This window comes from Cantharellus anzutake, assembly GCF_015039405.1.
Source record: "Cantharellus anzutake strain C23 chromosome Unknown EI90scaffold_17, whole genome shotgun sequence".
Taxonomy (NCBI): Eukaryota; Fungi; Basidiomycota; class Agaricomycetes; order Cantharellales; family Hydnaceae; genus Cantharellus; species Cantharellus anzutake.
Genome location: NW_024066967.1, coordinates 867,461 through 885,924, shown reverse-complemented (window position 1 = coordinate 885,924; position 18,464 = coordinate 867,461). Strand labels below are relative to the sequence as shown.

At 50.4% G+C, this 18,464-nt stretch overlaps 7 protein-coding genes across 7 annotated transcripts; 5 read left to right on the top strand and 2 right to left on the bottom strand.

Annotated features, from left to right (window-relative positions):
- Positions 1-3,901: 3,901 nt before the first annotated feature.
- EI90DRAFT_3145226 (uncharacterized protein) lies at positions 3,902-5,502 on the top strand (the record flags this gene model as incomplete). The annotated part of the gene is made up of 8 exons (XM_039065247.1): positions 3,902-3,995; positions 4,101-4,192; positions 4,251-4,352; positions 4,406-4,448; positions 4,578-4,685; positions 4,744-4,815; positions 4,874-5,075; positions 5,148-5,502. 8 exons carry the CDS (start codon positions 3,902-3,904, stop codon positions 5,500-5,502), a joined length of 1,068 nt encoding a protein of 355 aa, XP_038917580.1.
- Positions 5,503-5,686: 184 nt separating this feature from the next.
- On the bottom strand, positions 5,687-6,863 carry EI90DRAFT_3052427 (uncharacterized protein). The gene is made up of 2 exons (XM_039059939.1): positions 6,740-6,863; positions 5,687-6,690 (listed from the first exon to the last, which is right to left on the bottom strand). The coding sequence occupies exon 2, from the start codon at positions 6,422-6,424 to the stop codon at positions 5,831-5,833; it is 594 nt and encodes a 197-aa protein (XP_038917579.1). The 5' UTR covers positions 6,425-6,690; positions 6,740-6,863; the 3' UTR covers positions 5,687-5,830.
- Positions 6,735-7,799, bottom strand: EI90DRAFT_3015431 (uncharacterized protein; the record flags this gene model as incomplete). Its single annotated transcript, XM_039056896.1, has 3 exons — positions 6,735-7,354; positions 7,399-7,698; positions 7,757-7,799. 3 exons carry the CDS (start codon positions 7,797-7,799, stop codon positions 6,735-6,737), a joined length of 963 nt encoding a protein of 320 aa, XP_038917578.1.
- Positions 7,800-8,054: 255 nt separating this feature from the next.
- Positions 8,055-8,828, top strand: EI90DRAFT_3015430 (RNA polymerase Rpb4-domain-containing protein; the record flags this gene model as incomplete). Its single annotated transcript, XM_039056895.1, has 4 exons — positions 8,055-8,060; positions 8,109-8,302; positions 8,324-8,513; positions 8,571-8,828. 4 exons carry the CDS (start codon positions 8,055-8,057, stop codon positions 8,826-8,828), a joined length of 648 nt encoding a protein of 215 aa, XP_038917577.1.
- A 1,425-nt stretch (positions 8,829-10,253) lies between these two features.
- Positions 10,254-12,807, top strand: EI90DRAFT_2971042 (uncharacterized protein; the record flags this gene model as incomplete). The annotated part of the gene is made up of 5 exons (XM_039055711.1): positions 10,254-10,482; positions 10,533-10,585; positions 10,643-10,706; positions 10,763-10,915; positions 10,971-12,807. The coding sequence occupies 5 exons, from the start codon at positions 10,254-10,256 to the stop codon at positions 12,467-12,469; spliced, it is 1,998 nt and encodes a 665-aa protein (XP_038917576.1). The 3' UTR covers positions 12,470-12,807.
- A 324-nt stretch (positions 12,808-13,131) lies between these two features.
- EI90DRAFT_3121904 (uncharacterized protein) lies at positions 13,132-14,838 on the top strand (the record flags this gene model as incomplete). Its single annotated transcript, XM_039063446.1, has 11 exons — positions 13,132-13,294; positions 13,368-13,386; positions 13,457-13,533; positions 13,594-13,688; positions 13,742-13,974; positions 14,009-14,045; positions 14,094-14,216; positions 14,272-14,360; positions 14,429-14,521; positions 14,590-14,634; positions 14,688-14,838. The coding sequence occupies 11 exons, from the start codon at positions 13,132-13,134 to the stop codon at positions 14,836-14,838; spliced, it is 1,125 nt and encodes a 374-aa protein (XP_038917575.1).
- A 1,594-nt stretch (positions 14,839-16,432) lies between these two features.
- EI90DRAFT_2916367 (uncharacterized protein) lies at positions 16,433-17,428 on the top strand (the record flags this gene model as incomplete). The annotated part of the gene is made up of 3 exons (XM_039054582.1): positions 16,433-16,647; positions 16,712-16,918; positions 16,978-17,428. 3 exons carry the CDS (start codon positions 16,433-16,435, stop codon positions 17,426-17,428), a joined length of 873 nt encoding a protein of 290 aa, XP_038917574.1.
- Between the last annotated feature and the right edge of the window lie 1,036 nt (positions 17,429-18,464).

Sequence of the window (18,464 nt, the reverse complement as noted above, 5' to 3'; positions counted from 1 at the left end):
CTTCCAAAAAGCTCCCTTTGCTCCCTTTGCTCCACTTCCACCTCCATAGAAGAAAGGGTGGCACAACTCGATGTCATCAAGGGTAGGTCTTGCATCCTCAGCCAGTCTTTTTCAAAACATGACATCAAAATCGATGACTGATTGTTCTTTGAAGGGTCTGCCACTCTTGAAAGAGTCACGGATATATTCCTTGTAGGTTCATAATTCCCCTTTCCAGTGTGAGTAGATGTAAATGATGGCGTCAGCATAGGCATCAAATGCTGTGATCCAAGCCCCTTGCCTGTGGATGGCCTTCTTAGATCCGGCCTGGTCGTAGATAAACTTGAAGGGTCTGGATTTGTGAACAACTTCTTCTTCGGGGGCTCTATCGACTCAGATTGCATGGACCTTATTGAAGTTGACATATTTGTTGAGCAAAACTGATTCCCAGAGGGACTCCAGGAATCGGGGCTTGTTAAGCTGTCCTTTGAGCCTTCGTAAGGCCTTTTTCTTATGTTCCAGGAAATGTTCCCAAATCTTATTGGTTCCCATTGCCAGGGGGAGGTTTCAGTAATTCCTGTGATGATCCGACCTTTTGGTGCCAGCGAAGGTAACATTTGCATCGTCAGAGGATTTGGATGAACTCCCAGATGAGCTCCCTCCTGGTTTGTCACCGTCAGAGAGGTTGAGACTGGCATCCTGGAAGAAGGACCGTCACTTCTGTCTCTTTCCATCATCCTGAACTGGGGGTATTTCAAGTTTGCACTTCTTTGGTTGAAGATGCCTCTTTCAGAATTTTCTCAAGTCCATCTTTGGGATCTTTGTTGAAGATCGACATAGTCCCCTCTTGATCCTTCTGTTTCTCTGCACTCGGTCCTGCCACTGAGTCGCTTTTCGCTGTAGACACATCCATTACACCTGAAAATCCGAGTATCTCCATAACAGAAATCTCCCCGGACATGAATCTTTCCCCAGATGATTTTAGATGTGAGAAACCTTGGTTTCGAAAGAGTTTTACATGAAAAACAAGGACAACAAGGAACAAGAGGGAGAAGAGCAGAGGTTACAAAGAACAAGGAAACAACCAAAGATAACGAAACCTAGAAAAAACCTGAATAAGCAATCGGGATCCCACCCACTGAGAGTAACTGAAGGTCACAACACCTCCCCCTCAGTGAGACTGAAAAGCTTACTGGAAGCAAGGAAGACCAGCAAAAACTTCGACAAAAAAACAGCTTGCAGGCCAAAGGAATGAGACTAAGGAAGAACAAAGGAAAAACGTCTTCAGCAGAGGACAAGGTAAAAGTGGGCCAGAGCCCTGTAGCATAGGCAGACGAAAAACATGCACAGAATTCATCCAAAGAAATCGATCCAGGAATGCAGCGGCAATAAACCTGAATCAGCATGACTGCAACCTCAGAAAGCTGTTAGATACTGATCCAGGGTCGGGCACCGAAGGTCGCCGATGCGGACTGCTAAGGGCCGCGATGGCCGCGATGCCTCAGACAAGGCCCGAGGGTAGGGCATTTGGCCTCAGCAACTCTAAAGGGAGTGCTGTGCCCCCTAGTTGTCTCTTGGCCCTCATTTCGAACTTACTGGGGCTGCCTTGTTGGGGTCAGGGCTTGGGGTCGTGGTCAAGTCGATATTAGAGCTAAGGTACTATAATGTAGTATACAGGATATATATATGAAGGTGAAATGAATAGAAGCGGACCGGCCGAAGGCCGAAGGGTCCGGAAGCAAATAGGAACAAAGAGCGGGGTTGGCCGCACCGCGGCCGGCAATGACCGAGGGTCAAAACAAACAATAACAGATAAATAAACGAAGGGGTGTAGGGCCGCGATAGCGGCGATGGTATCATGGCGGAGTAGGCGATGTCACGGAGTCACGCTAGGTCGGTACCAGAGGCGGACTCGGGGCAGGGAGGTCGGTGTGGCTGTGGGGGAGTCGGCCAAGTGTAGGGGAGCCTAGGGGCAAGTGGGGGAGTGAGCAGGGGGCCCTCAGGGAGGATAGGGCTGAGGTCGGGCTCGCGCTCGCGCTCGCACAGCGGGAATAGGCTCGGGCAGCATCGGGACGGGCAGCTAACGGGACGGGATGCATGGTCGTGACAAAAGCACAGTATGTGTAAGGCCGACAGTGGGTACAGCACATAAGATGAAGCATCACCAGGGAATGTGCCAAGTGCAAAAGAAAAACAGAGAGCACGTTTTCAGACCGACCGCACACAAGTTTTAATCTCATACCTCCATTAAATAACAAACATTTTGCGCGTCCACAGAGCAGAGATGGCTGGGTTCAAGTCTGCATATATGCACTCCACTTCATGTGTCCAGAGCCTTATATACTGCATATATGCAGCCAAGTGGTGATGTGTTCAAGACTGGGCCCCCCTGTTAGACACTGGTCCGGGGTCGGCACCGAAGGTCGCCGATGCGGGCCGCTATTGGCCGCAATGGCCGCGATGCCTCAGACAAGGCCCGGGGGTAGGGCATTTGGCCTCAGCAACTCTAAAGGGAGTGCTGTGCCCCTAGCTGTCTCTTGGCCCTCATTTCAGACTCACTGGGGTTGCCTTGTTGGGGTCAGGACTTAGGGGTCGTGGTCACATCGATATTAGAGCTAAAGTACTATAATGTAGTATACAGGATATATATAGGAGGAAGAAATGAATGGAAGCGGACCCGGGCCGAAGGCCGAAGGGTCCGGAAGCAAACAAGGATAAGGAGCGGGGTTGGCCGCATAGCGGCTGGCAATGACCGAGGGTCAAAACAAACAATAACAGATAAATAAAGGAAAGAGCATAGGGCCGCGATAGCGGTGATGGTATCATAGTGGCGCTGGACTCGGAGTTGGGCCGGAGTCGGGCGCGGGAATGGTAGCGGCCCTGTAGGAGCCAAGTGGCGGGGTAGAGGAGTCGCACTGGTCATGGTGCCGGAGGCGGACTCAGGGTGGGAAGGTCGGTGTGGCTGTGGGGGAGTCGGCCAGGTGCAGGGGAGCCTAGGGGCAAGCGGGGGAGTGAGCAGGGAGTCCTCAGGGAGGATAGGGCTGAGGCCAGGGCTCGCGCTTGCGCTCGCATAGCGGGAATGGGCTCAGGCGGCATCGGGACGGGCGGCTAACGGGCCGGAATGCACGGCCGTGACACCCCCTGTGGAAAACCCCCCGTTGGGCAGGCTTAGCAACATAAAATACCCTAGCTGAGCAAGGAGACGGTTGGCTCCAAAATTTAATAAATGTATGCATGGGATATGCCGCGAGGGGAAATAGTGGAGTCGCGAGGTTGATGTAGTACCATGGACTAAGGACTGAGGCTCGATCCTTGAAGAGGTCGGAAGCAGCTTGAACCAAGAACCCCCTCGTAGATGGCACCTCCAGCGTTTTTGTACATCCAACACACCTGTCCACGATATGACATCATCGCCCGTATGTCCGGATCCCGTATGTTTGCGGATCAACTCGTGTCCGCTCTGCGTCGGAACGGAATGAGTAGTCTGCCGGAAATGGAAAATTCTCCGGCGGCAGAAGTCGCATTCAATGCGTCATTTCGGCGTTCTCGCCGATGCCAATGTGACTTGCGGAAAACTTGAACGAATCCGATTGGCTGTCGTTGGGCTGTCGAACACTTCAGAGAAGCTTTACACTGGGATTCTCCGCACAATCTTGCAGCACCTCCAGTGCGATTGCTTACGTGAAAGAGGTCCGCGCCTAGATGAGTCATCGCCTAGCCCACTAGACTGCGTCGTCATGCGCATTAAGGCAGTGTTGAGCGTGTGACAATGCAATTCAAAGTTTACTGAATAGAACCATTCTAAGCACCGCCTTCCGCTGTTGGAGCTGCGGGCCTTGGGCGTCTCCAGTGAACGCTTCTTAACCGTTATCAATCTATAAATCCCAACTGTTATCTCCAGGAACACCCAGTCTCAGCTCGAATGTCCAACAGCTCTCCAACTCAGCTCAAACGCTCCTCTTCTCATCCAGAGTCTCTACGTTCAAACATCGCAAGCGACGACTCAGGTGACCGTCGTAAGTCTCAGTCACCACAAACAAGGAAGCACAAGGCACTACCACTTTATAGTAGGCCGCCAAATGGATCAGTCAAGTAGTTCACGCAAGCCTAACCCAACCCAGAGGTAACGGACGACGCTTCACAACTGAGACGCAGGGCTCACTATCCGAGTAGAGTGATCACAATTCAGCCTCTCAGGAGAGAAGACATGCAGGTTAGTGTGTTCTGTTGGATCCACCCACTCAAGTTGCTATACTTCCTCATATGAATAGGTACCACACGCCCAAGATCTGGGTGCTGAGAACGTTCAACATGGTGTGTACGGGACGCTCATAAGTGCCCTTGGGGAGTGCATCGGGTTCTGTGGCGCCTTTGTACGACAACTTGCTCATCATCTTCTGCCTCTACTGAATGAACTCCTGTACAGCCATGCTGCCCCTTGCCCAATCCATATCGCGAAGTGCGACAGGGTATGATATTTTCATCTGTCCCTCAAGTGACTAATCCTAAACACATCAGGATAGGCACCGTCGGACTTGTGTCACGTTTTGGTAATTTTTACAAAGGTGAGTTTCAGTAAACCACCTACCCCTTGGCAGAATCTCATTCTACTTTCCTCTTAGCCGTGGATCCTGGTCTCGTTTATGTGAATGCATGTGCGGAATCATTAAGCGTTGTGGACGTCAAAATTCAAATCATAAGCATCGGTAAGTTTATCCAGTTCTCGGGTATCTCGTCTTGTCATAGACTTACCCTTTTGATCAGGGCGCCAGACGGTCATAACGCGAGACAACGTTAACGTTGACATTGATTCTGTCATTTACTTCCAAATTACAAGTGAGACTTTGCTAGGGAACCTTTCGATCGAGCCCCTTTTGCTGATGCATTTGTTCAGATCCATATCGAGCAGCCTTTGGGATTACTGATCTCCGTCAAGCCCTAGTGGAACGTGCACAAACAACTCTCCGTCACGTTGTCGGCGCACGCACCGTTCAAAGTGTGGTGGTAGAGCGAGAGGCCATCGCTCTTGAAATTGACTCCATATTGTCAGAGATAGGCGACAGGTGGGGCGTTACTATTGAAGGAATACTCATCAAGTAAGCAGATTTATCTCAGAGCTCCTGTTTTTGACCCAATGACATAATCTTTCCCCCCTTGGTGTCGAATAGGGATATCATCTTCTCCCCCGAAGTATCCGCCTCTCTCTCATCCGCTGCACAACAAAAGCGCATGGGAGAAGCCAAGGTCATTGCGGCACGCGCGGAGGTTGACGCTGCGCGTCTCATGCGCCAAGCTGCCGATATCCTCGCCTCGCCGGCCGCTATGCAAATCCGCCAGCTTGAAGCATTCCAGTCAATGGCAAAGACTTCCAATTCTAAGGTCATATTTGTCCCTATGGCATTGCAGTCCGATGTGGCTCGATTAGCAGCAGGCGAGGGAGAAGGATCAAGCTCGGGTGGTGGAACTACTGCTGCTGGAACGACCTTTTCCGCAGGGATGATCAATTCAGTGGCGCAAATGTAGGGGTGGTATGTACAAGGTATCTTTGTCTGTCTGTCTGTCTGTCTGTCTGTCTGTTTGTTTGTTTTTGATTTTGCGTGTGGCACTTGTCCTCGGTACTTGCGCTTTTTCTCGGCTGTTCCAACCACATACTCTCCCCCGACTGCATGATATATCTTACTCACCCCAACACTCTGCAGTGTTGGACATTGCAAATGACAAGTGATGACATATTCCTGGACATTCGAGCTCAGTGCAAGTGCAATGCCATTATAAGTTTTCGTATATGGTATCACGAAGAGGATTATGGAGGGATGAAGGAAGGACAAGGCAGGTATAAGTGCTCGATTAATCAGGGAAAGGAATGAATATGGAAAGATTGGAAAGGATAGCGTATAGTGAATAAATCATAACGAGTCTTTAACGCCCAAATACGATAGCTAAGACGACAACGGGAATATACAGAATCAACGTCAAAATGCTCGACAAACGGCACCGGAAGCGCCAAGTTAATGCCTCTGCGACAGATTTTAGAGAGGCATTCCGACATGAAGAAACACTCACCTTTATCACTCTCATTCCATTCCTCTATAAGACCATTGTCTTTCATTCTACTAACGACGATGTGCCGAGGGTCCGTAAAGGAAGCAACCCACCAAACAGGCGGGAAGATGAACCCAATAAAGAAACACCACCCATGTGGAGGAAGCGTCCGCCACCACTTGCGATTAGCTCTCGAATAGCGACTCATTGTGTCAAGGTCTCTCCCACGTGAGTTACGCCCACCATGTACGACCAGATACGGATCACGTAGACGGTACTCCGTTTTATGGCTGCCCGCTATGGATGGCGGGTGAGGGGACGTGAAAGCCCGGATCGGAATAGAACTTCTTGCTGATATTTGAGACGAGATGGACCCACGACGTCCGCCTCGACGGGAGCTCATCGATGGTGCATATGCGGACGGTGGGGGGACAGGCACCCGCCCACTGAGAGGGACTGATGTTTGGCTCGGGGAAGAAATGGGCTGTCCAGCATTGTCCGTTGAGCCTGAGGGTGGGTTGTTTGCGCTTTCACCTTCATGCAATATGCGAAGATGGCTCGCAAGCGACGTGGAGGGGCGAGGAGAAGATGATCGGCCTTCCGTGCTAGTGGTGGGCCGAGATGTCAGAGATAGCCTTATCCGCTTTGATTTTCGAGATGATGTTGCCTCTGAATCGCAAGGTATTAGGAATATTCCATCACGGAAGAAATATCTAACCATTCGCGGAACCCAGCGTAGATGTTGTTGATTTGAGAATGCTTCTTGGAAGTGCAGCATCAACTACCTCAGCCGGGCCGCCGGTGTTGTCATGATCTACTCTATCTTTCCTCTTGCCAATGGCATGCCAGATTTGATCTTCTGATATATGCGGGGAAGCACGTTGAGGATGCTTTAGGGAAGATGGGAGCGGAACAGGGCGAATAGAGGATGGTTCAGGAAGAGCACCCGCAGCAGCTCGACGATCGCTGGCTGTCGGTTTAAGTCGAGGGAGTGATGTCGATCTCGAGGTCGGCGGGCTTGCGACTTGATTGAAACCAGTAACTCCTTTAGGCGTAAGAGGGAGACTGATTCGATGAGATGTCGGATAGGCTGCTTGGCGAGCACCGTTTGTGTCGTCCCGAAGCACCTCCGAATGTGTTCTGGAATGACGTCTCGAATGGTGTCCTTTAGTTTTTGAGGGGTTAGGGTTAGACGTTCTCCGAGTGCGGGGACTGCTCCTTTCCATCACGCCGTTAGAGTCCGATCGTGAAAATGGCCTTGGAACAGACTGGGCCAGCAACCGTGGTCCGAGGGGCGTATCATTAGCCATAGGATCCTTGGTTGCTTTGGAATCTGAAAATGAGTGAGTACAGTGCCAAGAGATTCAACCAGCGCACCAATATCACCCGATAGGTCATTTCGAAGGCCCCCGGAAAGAGGAAATTTTAAAGATGGTTGCCGGATCGTGTCCGAAGTGGAAAGCTGGGTGGGACGGAATACCCTACTAGTTTGAAGGGAATCTGGATTTGAGAAGTTGTTGTGGTATGGCTGTTGATTGGTGGCCGTGTTGGCGGGTGTCAGGGATAGAGAAGGCGGTTGAACTTGGTTGAGATGCAAGGTCCAGTCGTCCAGGAGGCTGTCACCGATGTTTGGAGACGGCAATAATGATTCTGGATCTTGGGGGTTGCCTCCTTGAGCTGCCCAAGTTTACGTTAATTGGGGGCTTCGCATCACTAATAAAAGCAGCTACCGTACAGTTTCCAGGTATCCGGCCAGACACATCAGTCTCCTCGCCCATCGGAAGGGTTCGAAAAGAACTGCCACCGATGCGGATTGGTTCGACGGGCGCCTCAAACGACGCTCTTCCCACTCACTGCCGAATGCTTTGTTTTAATGCTAGGCAGCTGTTTAGCTTGAACGAGTCTCAGCAAGACAATGTTTCGTTCCTACAACTAGTTGTGTGGGCAAGTGGCTCTGCACCTGTGACTGTGACGATCACATGCGTGAAGCGTAGATAACCAATGTACAATGAACCGCTGCTAATTCCTGTGCAATGGAGGTTCGTGTGCCGGTCTTGTTCCCTGTGCAGCTCACTTCATTTATTTAGGTCGTTAAATCTCGCAGTGCTCTATTGTCAAATTTCGAGGTTCTAAACTTATTGAAAGAGTTGGAAACCGAACAGCAGGTCCACGCTCGTGCAGCTTTGGTAAAGAAGGAAGGCGATGAGTCGGAGCACCAGACAAACACCATCGAAGCTTTGGGGCCATCGTTAGTGAGAACATGCGAACCGTCCAATTTGAGGTCTGTATTCCTGCGTTAAAGAGATCACAGTGGCATTGAGCCCCGGATACAGGCTATCCAATATCTGTCTACATCCCCGCTGTTAACCGCTAGACAAGATGAAACGCAAGTCGCACGATTGCTGCAGGCGCTGCAACCTTATGCTTTGACTAAAATCGAAAAGCTGCAGATAATAAACATTGCTCCATTACGACCTGTAGAGCTTTATGTGGTGCGTGCTGCACGAGTTCGTGACCGTCATGCCTCTCTAGATCTAGATTGTCCCCAGATTATTGAAGAGTTCGAGGAACGGTTCACATCACAAGATATGGATAGCATACTGGACATAGTGCGACAATGCCTTGACTGTTCTTCCTCTGCCCTGCCCGAAAGATCCGAGCGGCCCCTTGATAGTAACCAAATCCTCGCCATCGAAGATACTGAACACGTCTCGAAAGTAAATGATTGGGATGATTTAAACTTCATAGATCAAGGGCCCTATGGGGACGGTGTTGATGATTTGGCGGATATAGATGATTCTGATTGAAGTCTTGAATACCTGCCGTTCGAACTACTGTAACAATGAGCAGGAGGCTGTCAGACATAACCAGCGTCTCGCGCTTTAATAAGGAGCGAAATAGGTTTGTTATTGTCTTATCTGCACTAGCATATCATGCCGGTCGTGCCGAACCCCCGACACCGCGTTCGGGGCTTAAAACGACCTTGTGCAGCTGTTGTACCAACCTCCTTCACTTCCTGAGCGGATTTACGCATCTTGCTGCATAAATCCCATTGATACTAAAAGTTGCATGTGGAGTAGATGTTTTACCTTCGCTCTCGAGTCCGTTGGTTGTATGTCCGAGCCAAAGATGCTGTTCCAACCAATCAATCTTACGTTGCATCAGCTTCCGACGCGCCAAATTACGTAGTTCGGTCAAGGTCCTGCTAGTAGTGTTCGTGTTTTTACGGTTTATGTTTGTAGCACACCATAGCCAATTTCGACCTATTGCTATCACGAGCCCGCGATATGTGGCTCTCCGTCCCTGGCGTGCGGAGTGACGTTCAAGTTGGAAGGCACGACCATGACAAGCCACTATCGGATACTCAATAACTAAGACGATAATGAGGTACAGTCGCCGCCATTTGGCTACGGTTGCGGAGACATTCGTGGATATGAGGTGCTTCTGTTGACATACCTGGTAGGAGGCGGCGGGAGCACACCGACTCCGCATTTTCAGGGACAGACCTGAAGTTCATACAAAGGATGATGAATAGTGGAATGTTTCCGCTTATGTATTAACAGAATCGGAGGGGTGGCCTCATGTTTGTGATAGAATGCAGCCCGACCGATTATCATGACCCTGAGATCGCATGGAATGGGGTACGGAGCGTCCAAACCGCTCAATTGCACCCTCATGATCTCCCCCATCGCTAAGTCGTTTCCGGCAATCAACGAGCGTGGTCAGTAGCGACCACGCCTATACAACGTGTGGATAGATAACATCCCTTCAATTGCATGGTACATGAGAATTGAGGTGGAAAGCGTGGTGAAATGCATACGTTGAAGCGGCGAGGACAATTATATCCCTCAGAAGTCCCAGTCCTAGACGTAAGGTATTTGAGAGCCCAAAGTCCGTGACAGAGCCGCTTTGATCCCTCCTTGATCAGCACAGGCCCCGACACGTGACGCTTCAGTTCAGCGCGTTTGTTCCCCTCAACCTCCACACGTCTTTCGTCTCTTGCTAGACCGGCAGGTCCGCTGGTCTTTTGGATTACTTATTGCATCCAATTCCTTTCCGCTTCTGGAGTGGGAAGCCGAGAAAGCTAACAACCTCGTCGTCGACGACTAATCATTCGACTCGAAGTCGTTTCAAGGCCAAGCGCCATCTCTTCCATACCTCACCCATCGTAATTCTCCCTTCTACCGCAGAGCAAGCACTCTCGCACTCGTACTTTGGTCACATCCAAGGACATGTCGCTCCGCCCGAGTCCAAGTCCTTCGCCAGCGCCTTCAGGAACCCCTACGAACCTAAAGCCAATTAACACTAGAGCATCTTTGCAGCCATCAGGCATTTCCCGTGGTGTGTCTGGACAACAGCAGAACCCAATCTCGCCTAGACCGCCAGGAATTAACACTGGGCATGGACGACCAACTAGTGAACTTCTGTCATCTAACAACGCGTTTCAAACCCCGAATGTGAGTCGATGAAGTTCTTCTGTACTATTCACCCTGACTGGAAATCGTGCTTAGCGGAAGCCATCGATCAATGGTTTGAAAATTTGCAAAATTACGAGACTACCTTAGTGAGTAAACGCAACCCTCCCTGGATGAAACGCTCAGCAGTCTGCGCTGCTGGATAGGAAGAAATGGCGGCCGCCTCTTTGGATGCAAACTTTAAGGAGGAACTCAGTGCAATTGAACAATGTACATCAGCCTTACTCAGCCCTGCCAATTGCATTATACTCAACTCTATTTGATAGGGTTTCGGGTTCTCTCTGAAGCGGAGAGGACCGCTGCTCTGTACAGTCTTCTGCAGCACTCCACGCAAATGCAAATTCGATTTTTTGTCACGGTGCTACAGCAGATGGCTCGCTCGGATCCTATGACAGCGTTGTTGAGTCCTGCAATCGGGGGTGTGTTGTGTGACACATTAGGACGAACCCTCTAACTGACAATGGTCTCCTATAGCGTCGATGCAGTCTCAAATGGAGGCAAAATTAGCAAGCATGGGACTTAAGTCTCCTGGACTGCCTGCTTCCCCTTCCACTAGGACGTTTGGCTCCTCCCTTAACCGCCAATCTATTGCTGGAGATTCTTCGAATTTCCTCTCGCCTGATTCTGCCAACGTCAATCCGGGACCCGGTGGATCTGGAGAAGCCGCTGCGACTTTGGCACATCAACGGGCGAAACTGAAGGCTAATGCTGCTCATCGTATATCCGCCCCTGGTACACTCATTAGCGAACGCGGTGGGACTGTGTGGACTTCCAGCCAGCTGGGACAGGTGGCAGAGAGATCTCCCTCCCCCAACAATGAAGCAACACTTTCCCTTTCCCCTCCCGTCCCATCTTCGGCGAGGCCAAAGAGCACTGATTTCACTGGTGTTGCCAACTCGTTCCGCCCACAGCGCATGAACGCTGTTCAAGCTGAATCGAATTATGAGGACCAACTCTCCCCCATGGTTGGGGGCAACTGGGCGAGTATGGTTAACACCCCTCTCAACCCGATGTTTGGGGATAACCAATCAACAGCCCCGAATGGCAACAATCTCGACGCTGCAGCCGTCAAGCTTGCTAATTGGAATATGTCGAATAACGCAAACGGACGGGTAGTTCTCGACGACGCTCGGAAGTTCCGTCGGCCGTCTGCCGTTAAGCCCGAAAATCCTGATGCAAAAAATGCTTTATATGGTGACGATGGCGAGCCCATCAATTCAACCCCCATGAATAGCCGAGGCGTCCTACCCAAGAACGTGTCCTTGACAAATTCTGCCGTCGCTGGTGGTCTATTGCCTGGCGGCCAGAATTGGGCTGCTAACCCTCAAAGGAGTCCCGCTTTATCTGCTGTCTCCGGGCGATTCAACAGCAATGAGCAGGAGGCAATGGCAAACTTAAGTTTTGCCGCCTTGGGAGCTGGAGGACCGTTGAGTGCGAACGGGATGGGTATGGGTATGAATGGCTTGCCATTTAACATGTTCAATGGCATGAATGGGATGCCCAACCTTAGCCCCATGAATGGACTCGTGGGTGGCATGGAGGGTTTGACGCTTAATCCGCTCCAACAGGCTCAAATTCTCGCTGCGCAGCTTGCAGCCAGTGGGTTTCACCCCAATGCATTCGGCGTAGGTGGCCTTCAACAACAGAGCGGTCGTCGTCAGGGTGGACGGTCACCTGGTAGGTCCTCTGCCAACGGACGTACCGACGGTGCAGGGAAAGAAGGCAAAGATGACGAAATTAATCCCGAATTGCTCACCGACGTGCCTGCCTGGCTCCGATCCCTTCGTTTGCATAAATACACGCCGAATTTTGAAGGCATGACGTGGAAAGAAATGGTGATGTTGGACGAGTCTGAATTGGAGGCGAAAGGTGTCGCCGCTCTCGGGGCAAGGCGCAAGTTGCTGAAGACGTTCGATGCCGTCAAGGTCAAGATGGGGATGCAGGAAGCGCCTGCCACTCCTTCGTCGTCGTGAACAGCTACGCTAGCCTTTGCTGTTAGTTCCAATCTGCGCCTGATGCCGGGGCGCGCCTATCTAGTTTAATGTACTGTCGCGTTTCTTCATCTGTGTCCATTCCGTGCGCTCGTCCAAACATTGCGACGCCTCTGGCTGAGAGTTTGTGAAGGACGCGTTTCGTGGAGTTAATTGATGGTTTTCTCCTGTAAACAGCTTACGACTGGAGTGTTCGAATGGGGATACTTTAATATTAATGTCGATATTGCTCCATTTGCTTGAGCGCTTTTTCTTTCCATCGACGGCCCCGAAATAAATGGGTGGGCCTAGAGCTCTTGCGATGGGATGCAACACCTCTGTCCGCATGCAAACACTTGCGATCGCGATATTAAAATTGAGATTGCAAAATGCCTAGCTTTCCTTAATACATGCGTGTGCAAACCTTTACATATAGAATGGTATCGGCCTCTAGTGACTTCTAACCGTATTCGATTCGGATAACTACTGAACTAGGGTGAAAAACATTTTGTCACTCGGCAGTGCCAGCTATAGTATCCAGTAGTGGTCATTCTCTAAAGTGGTTGTGAGATGGCGCCTCATTCTATAAATTCTCTGATCAATAATCAATCCCTTCCTCTGCCTCCCCAATTTCAAGTCAAGACTTCAACTCCTGTGATTAATCAATGTCCCGCCCATCCTCGCAATCTCGACAGCCTTCGCCACTCTCTGCCAGGCGACTAAGGAATGGTTCTGATGTCGCCGAGCTTCTGGGAACAGACTCGTCTGCCATTTATGCCGGCAGAACAGCGGTGATTACGGGAGCAGCCAGTGGTATCGGTTTAGCGGGTGCGATCGATCCGCATCCCTATATGTGGTTATCATCTTCCCTCCCTGCCCACTGATATCCTTTCTTCCCCAGCTGCAAAGAAGTTCGCTCAGTGAGCCCTCCTTTCCCGTCTGTCCATCATCATGGCACATCGTCTGATATCGCCAACCTAAATTAACAAGACACGGATTACAAGTTTGTTTGGCGGACATTGACCTAGACCGATTACTACAGGCTGAAGCAGAGGTAGCCGAAATCAGTGCGGGCCTTCTTCTATGACTATTTTAGGCTGGGCAAACTCACCTGTGGGAATCCCAAGTCGGCAAAGAGAATACGCTGGCCGTACCTACAGATGTCTCCAGACTCGATCAGGTCGAGCACTTGCGCGACGAAGTCTTCAAGAAATTTGGCCAAGTGCGTTACTCATGCATCCGATGGGGACGTAATGCGATAGGTTGAACATATAGGCCAACGTGCTCATGAACAATGCCGCAATTTCCAAAGGCAGAGATGGAACAATAGGCGCCTCGTATGAGAACCTGGGGACTTGGAAAGATGTTTTGGATGTGAACCTGGGGGGTGTAAGCCTTCACATCCCTAATCTCAAGGATGAGATTCCTCATCTATCCTTATCGATCCAGGTAATCAATGTTATTCACACATTCACCGCCCCCATGATTGCGCAGGAAAATCCCAGTTTGTGAGTCATTAAGGTATCAGCTCAAATTGTGCAGGCTTGGCTCTGACAACCCAGAGGCAGGATTATTAACAGTATGTCTTTCTTCCGAATCATTCGATCTGGTTTCACAATCTTGCCAGCTGGGTCGAAACAAGGCATCACCAATCCTCCGTAAGTTCGAGTTTTATGCCCCTATGCCAGAATATATTGAAATGAATCTGGACGACGATGGGATCATCAGGGGCAATCCTGCGTATAATGTTGTAGCATACTTCTATTTCTGGAAGTCAGTCTTCGACTTACTGTACGTCGTTCTAGGTTTCTAAAGCTGCAGTGAAAATCCTGTCGGAACACTTGGCTCACGATCTAAGGACTCGCGGCGCTCGAACGACCGTCCACCTCTTTGTGTTCGTTTGCATCTTTTAATCTCCTCTTCCCTGTCCTTTCCTAACCGAACCTGTTCATTCGCTTCAAGCCCTGGGTGGACTTGGACAGGAATGACTGGTGCCTCGGTCGTGGCAGAAAAGCCTGATGGAGCATGGACAGCTGAAGAGACGGTGAACTACATGTTCGACAGGCGAGTCAATGTCAATTTCCTTTAGTTTCAATGGTCGTGACGTGCACGCCTTCTCACAGGGTGCGACTTGGAGATTTCTATATAGTTTGTCCAGATAATGAGACGTGAGTTTCATCCCCATACTCAGATCATTTCTTGATCATTTCTCCTATCACAGGTCGCCTGAGTTGGATCGGTTGCGAATTCTTTGGGCTGCTCAAGATGTCGCTGAGGGCCGACCACCACTTTCGAGGTGGCATCCGGAATGGCATCCTAGGTTTGCTGAATTCGTTCGTGATCGCCTTTCGCAGAACCAATGGGAAGACTAAGAACTCCGCTGATGGAGGTAATTAGTAGTGAAAAACTGTCGCATGTAATACTTAAGTAGTTGTCGCGTTTCCTGTGTGCGCCTCAGTCAGAATGTTAGAGTGTGAATGATAGGCGCCTATTCCAAGGCACATGTTGTTAAATCTAAGAATTATTTCCTAATTAGGTCATCAAGTTGTGCCAAACCCCCACACGAAAGACTGCGAACTCCGGACACCAAGTTCACTCTAATATCTGCGAAAGTCTTACACCGGAGGCGAAATTGCTGAACTTAAATTTCTCCGCCATAATATTCTTTTAGATGAACCGCTCAAGTAGGCTCTCACATCATCCTGTACATAGGTCAAAAACTTTAACTCGACCATGACTTCGCAGACAGTATCACTCCGGCGCCTGGGTTGGGCTCGACAAGCAACTACAGAGTCCCATACCCCTCATCGGGTATGTCCCTGAAGTCCTGCACACCATTTGTTTCATTTGCCATCATTTGATTCCTTTTTCGCACTGAATGTGACGAACATTGACACTGTTCCTTCTTCAAGGTGGTCAAAACCCTCAGGCATCCCAGGCGTCTTTTGGTGTCCCTCGGACCTCCAACACACTGAATCGGAACGGCTACCCATTTCCCATGCCTACGGCGGACGATCAGCAAAGACAGCGACTTCAAACCTCCACGCTGCAACAGCAACACGCGATGCAGCAGCAACAACTACAGTTCGCCTTAGGACATCAGCAGCAGTCACAGTCTATGCTACCGCCACAGCCTCCGTCATCGTCTCAACAGCCTCCGAGTACCGGTACCGACCTCACTTGTTGACATTATTCTGGATCTCAATACAAGTAATTTGTGTCATTGATTGTAGATCTTAATGACTTTCCTGCTCTCGGCACGACGCTGCCATCCAGCGGGAATGTGGCCAACCCGGCCGGTGGGCAAGTCGCTAACGGTCACTCTTCAAGCTACGCAAGTCAGCTGGTCTCGCAAACCGGTGCGAATGTTGCACCCAACGGGATCGGCGCTACCGCAAGTAGTGGATTCGGCCCAGACGACTTTCCTGCTCTTGGCCAATCTGTTGGAGGACACTCATTGTCGACCCCTGTCGATGGACACTCCTTGAACGGATTCCCTGCACCAACTCAAGACGTCAATGCTCACCAACATAATCGTTCAAGTCTTCTTGGTGGCATACAATCTGGGTCTCGCCTCACCCCAACATCGGACTCTCAGAGGGTATGTTACAGCTGTGAATTTTCAGGGCACTCGCTCAAACCTTGCGTCAGTCAAATCCTCAGTATCAACTTCTCAAGGCGTATCAAAAGGACTCGAAGTCTTCCAGCCCAGCACCTCATGGCCAATTCGTGAACTGGAACCAGGCACCAGCTACAACTTCGAACCCACCAAATTTTCAGCCTTCGTCTAGCGTGAATTCGGGCGCGCCTGCCAACAGTGCTTTAAGTGGGCCAAATCTTGACACACTTTCTCAGCAACAAAGCAACAACTCGTCATCGGCCTCGCAACCGCAATCAAATAGCGCGCTGAACCAAGTGCAGAGTACGAATTTTCAGCAAACTGTGCCAGACATACAATCACATCCTATGCGCGATCTTTCCGTCCAAACTTCATTGGGAACCCAAGGTCAAGGCAACTCAAATGTACCACAGACGCCAGCACAGCAAGTTCTGATCAGTCCTGCAGATCGATGGGGACTCCTAGGACTGTTGGCGGTCATAAGAAGTGCGGACCCAGATACAGCGTTGCTGGGCATGGGGACAGATCTTGGTGCTGTCGGATTGGACATGGGGAACCTGGAGTGAGTGTTTGTTGTGACATTGCTGTCCTTCGGACAACTTATCTCATGTTTAATTTATGTACAGCAACTTGTATTCAGCTCTTATTACACCATGGTCTGACGCTAGCGCGGCCTTGGCGGTTGAACCCGACTTCCATGTCCCTGCTTGCTATAATGTTCAACCCACGCTCCCGGGCCCAACGAAGGCAGCCTCTTTCAGCGACGAAACTCTCTTCTGGATGTTTTACTCGTCGCCTAGGGATGTGCTGCAGGAGGTCGCGGCGCAGGAATTGTCAGTATGGATCTCGCTTTCCGTGTTGGGTTGCTTACTCGCTTAACGTGACCGGGAAGGTATAATCGTAACTGGCGTTTCCACAAGGATAATCGGTTATGGCTGACCAAGGAAAGTGGGACAGCCCCTTCGGTGAAGACGGCCACTTACGAACGCGGAATATACACCTTCTTTGATCCGGAGAATTGGGAACGAGTGAAGAAAGATTCTGTGATTGTGTATGATCTGTTAGAGGAGAAGATTCCGATGGGAGGTGTGTTGGGAGGTGTCCCTGTTGGTGGTCCACAGCAACAAGGGCCACCACCACCACCACCAGGGATGAATGTCCTCGGACCTGGAGCGGGGCCTAATCAAACCCAGCCCCAGCTGCCCCAGCAACAGCAGCAGCATCCGACGCAGCACCAGCTTCATCAACAACAGCTGGTTGATGCGCGTCATCGCCATAGCGAACTCCAGGGCATGCAGAACCCGCGTTATCCTGGGGTGGGGACACCAGGGCTGGGATTATAGTTGTATCTGACGGGTATTGGGGGGAATATTCTGGATGTTGTGCACATTCCATGGCTTTGGGACAGGCCTGATTGCCCATTGTTTATTCGCAATTTTCACTTTCCTTTTCCTTATTAAATGCAATATTCCCTGCATTTGAAGTCACCCTTGATCATCTTAATGTACGTTCAGACCCTTTTGAACTCAGAGCTTCCATATTATCCAGGCATGTTCGTTCTAGGATGGCCATTTTAAAGATCTGGCCTGTCTTGAGCATGGGGACCCGCAGGCTGAACGATTTTACGACCTTCATCGGGTTCGGGAAGTGGGGAAGGCCCAGCCCTGATCCATATCCGGCTGGAATATGGTGTGTTGAAGTCCCATTTGTCATTCGGTGCGTGATGGCATGGGGACAGCGCAAGAAAGTAAGAAGCAATGGCGTATACTGCGCAATGGATTCAATCGAAAGTCAACTAATAGTATTACATCCGCGGTGTCGCTAAGTAATGAGATGATGTGCAGGGGGGTCCATCATGGGGCAGCGGACATGGGTTGGTTGCGATTTGGCGTTGGTCGCAATTATTATTGTGAAAGTCTCACCAGCAGCCAGAACCGCCGGGTATCGGAACTGCCGTTCTTTGGAAGTCACCGCGCCATGCCTCGTTAGGGATAGGGTTAACGTGTCGAGCAAACGTGTGATACAAATCCTTCCCAGCTGACCAGTGCGAGTGGAATTGTGTCCATATGACGTGCGAGGATTGCCGCCTAAGAAATATCCTAGTGAGGAGATCTCATCACGCGAACGAGTCTGGTGATATTCCCATCTCAGGGCCTGTGAAGAGGGGCTTGCGTGAGTTGCGGTGAGGAAAGCGCTCGCGTAATGATAATTGACTCATTGCTGAAACAGGGGATTATGTAATTGAAATTTTGAGATCACGGGGTCTGGTGCGCGTGACATGCACGGATCTCTATGAGCTATTTTGAATTTAGAGTGTCAATAACCCCGTAAACCAGTGAACAAAGCAGATCCCTCTCTACTCCTCACTAGCACCCGGTC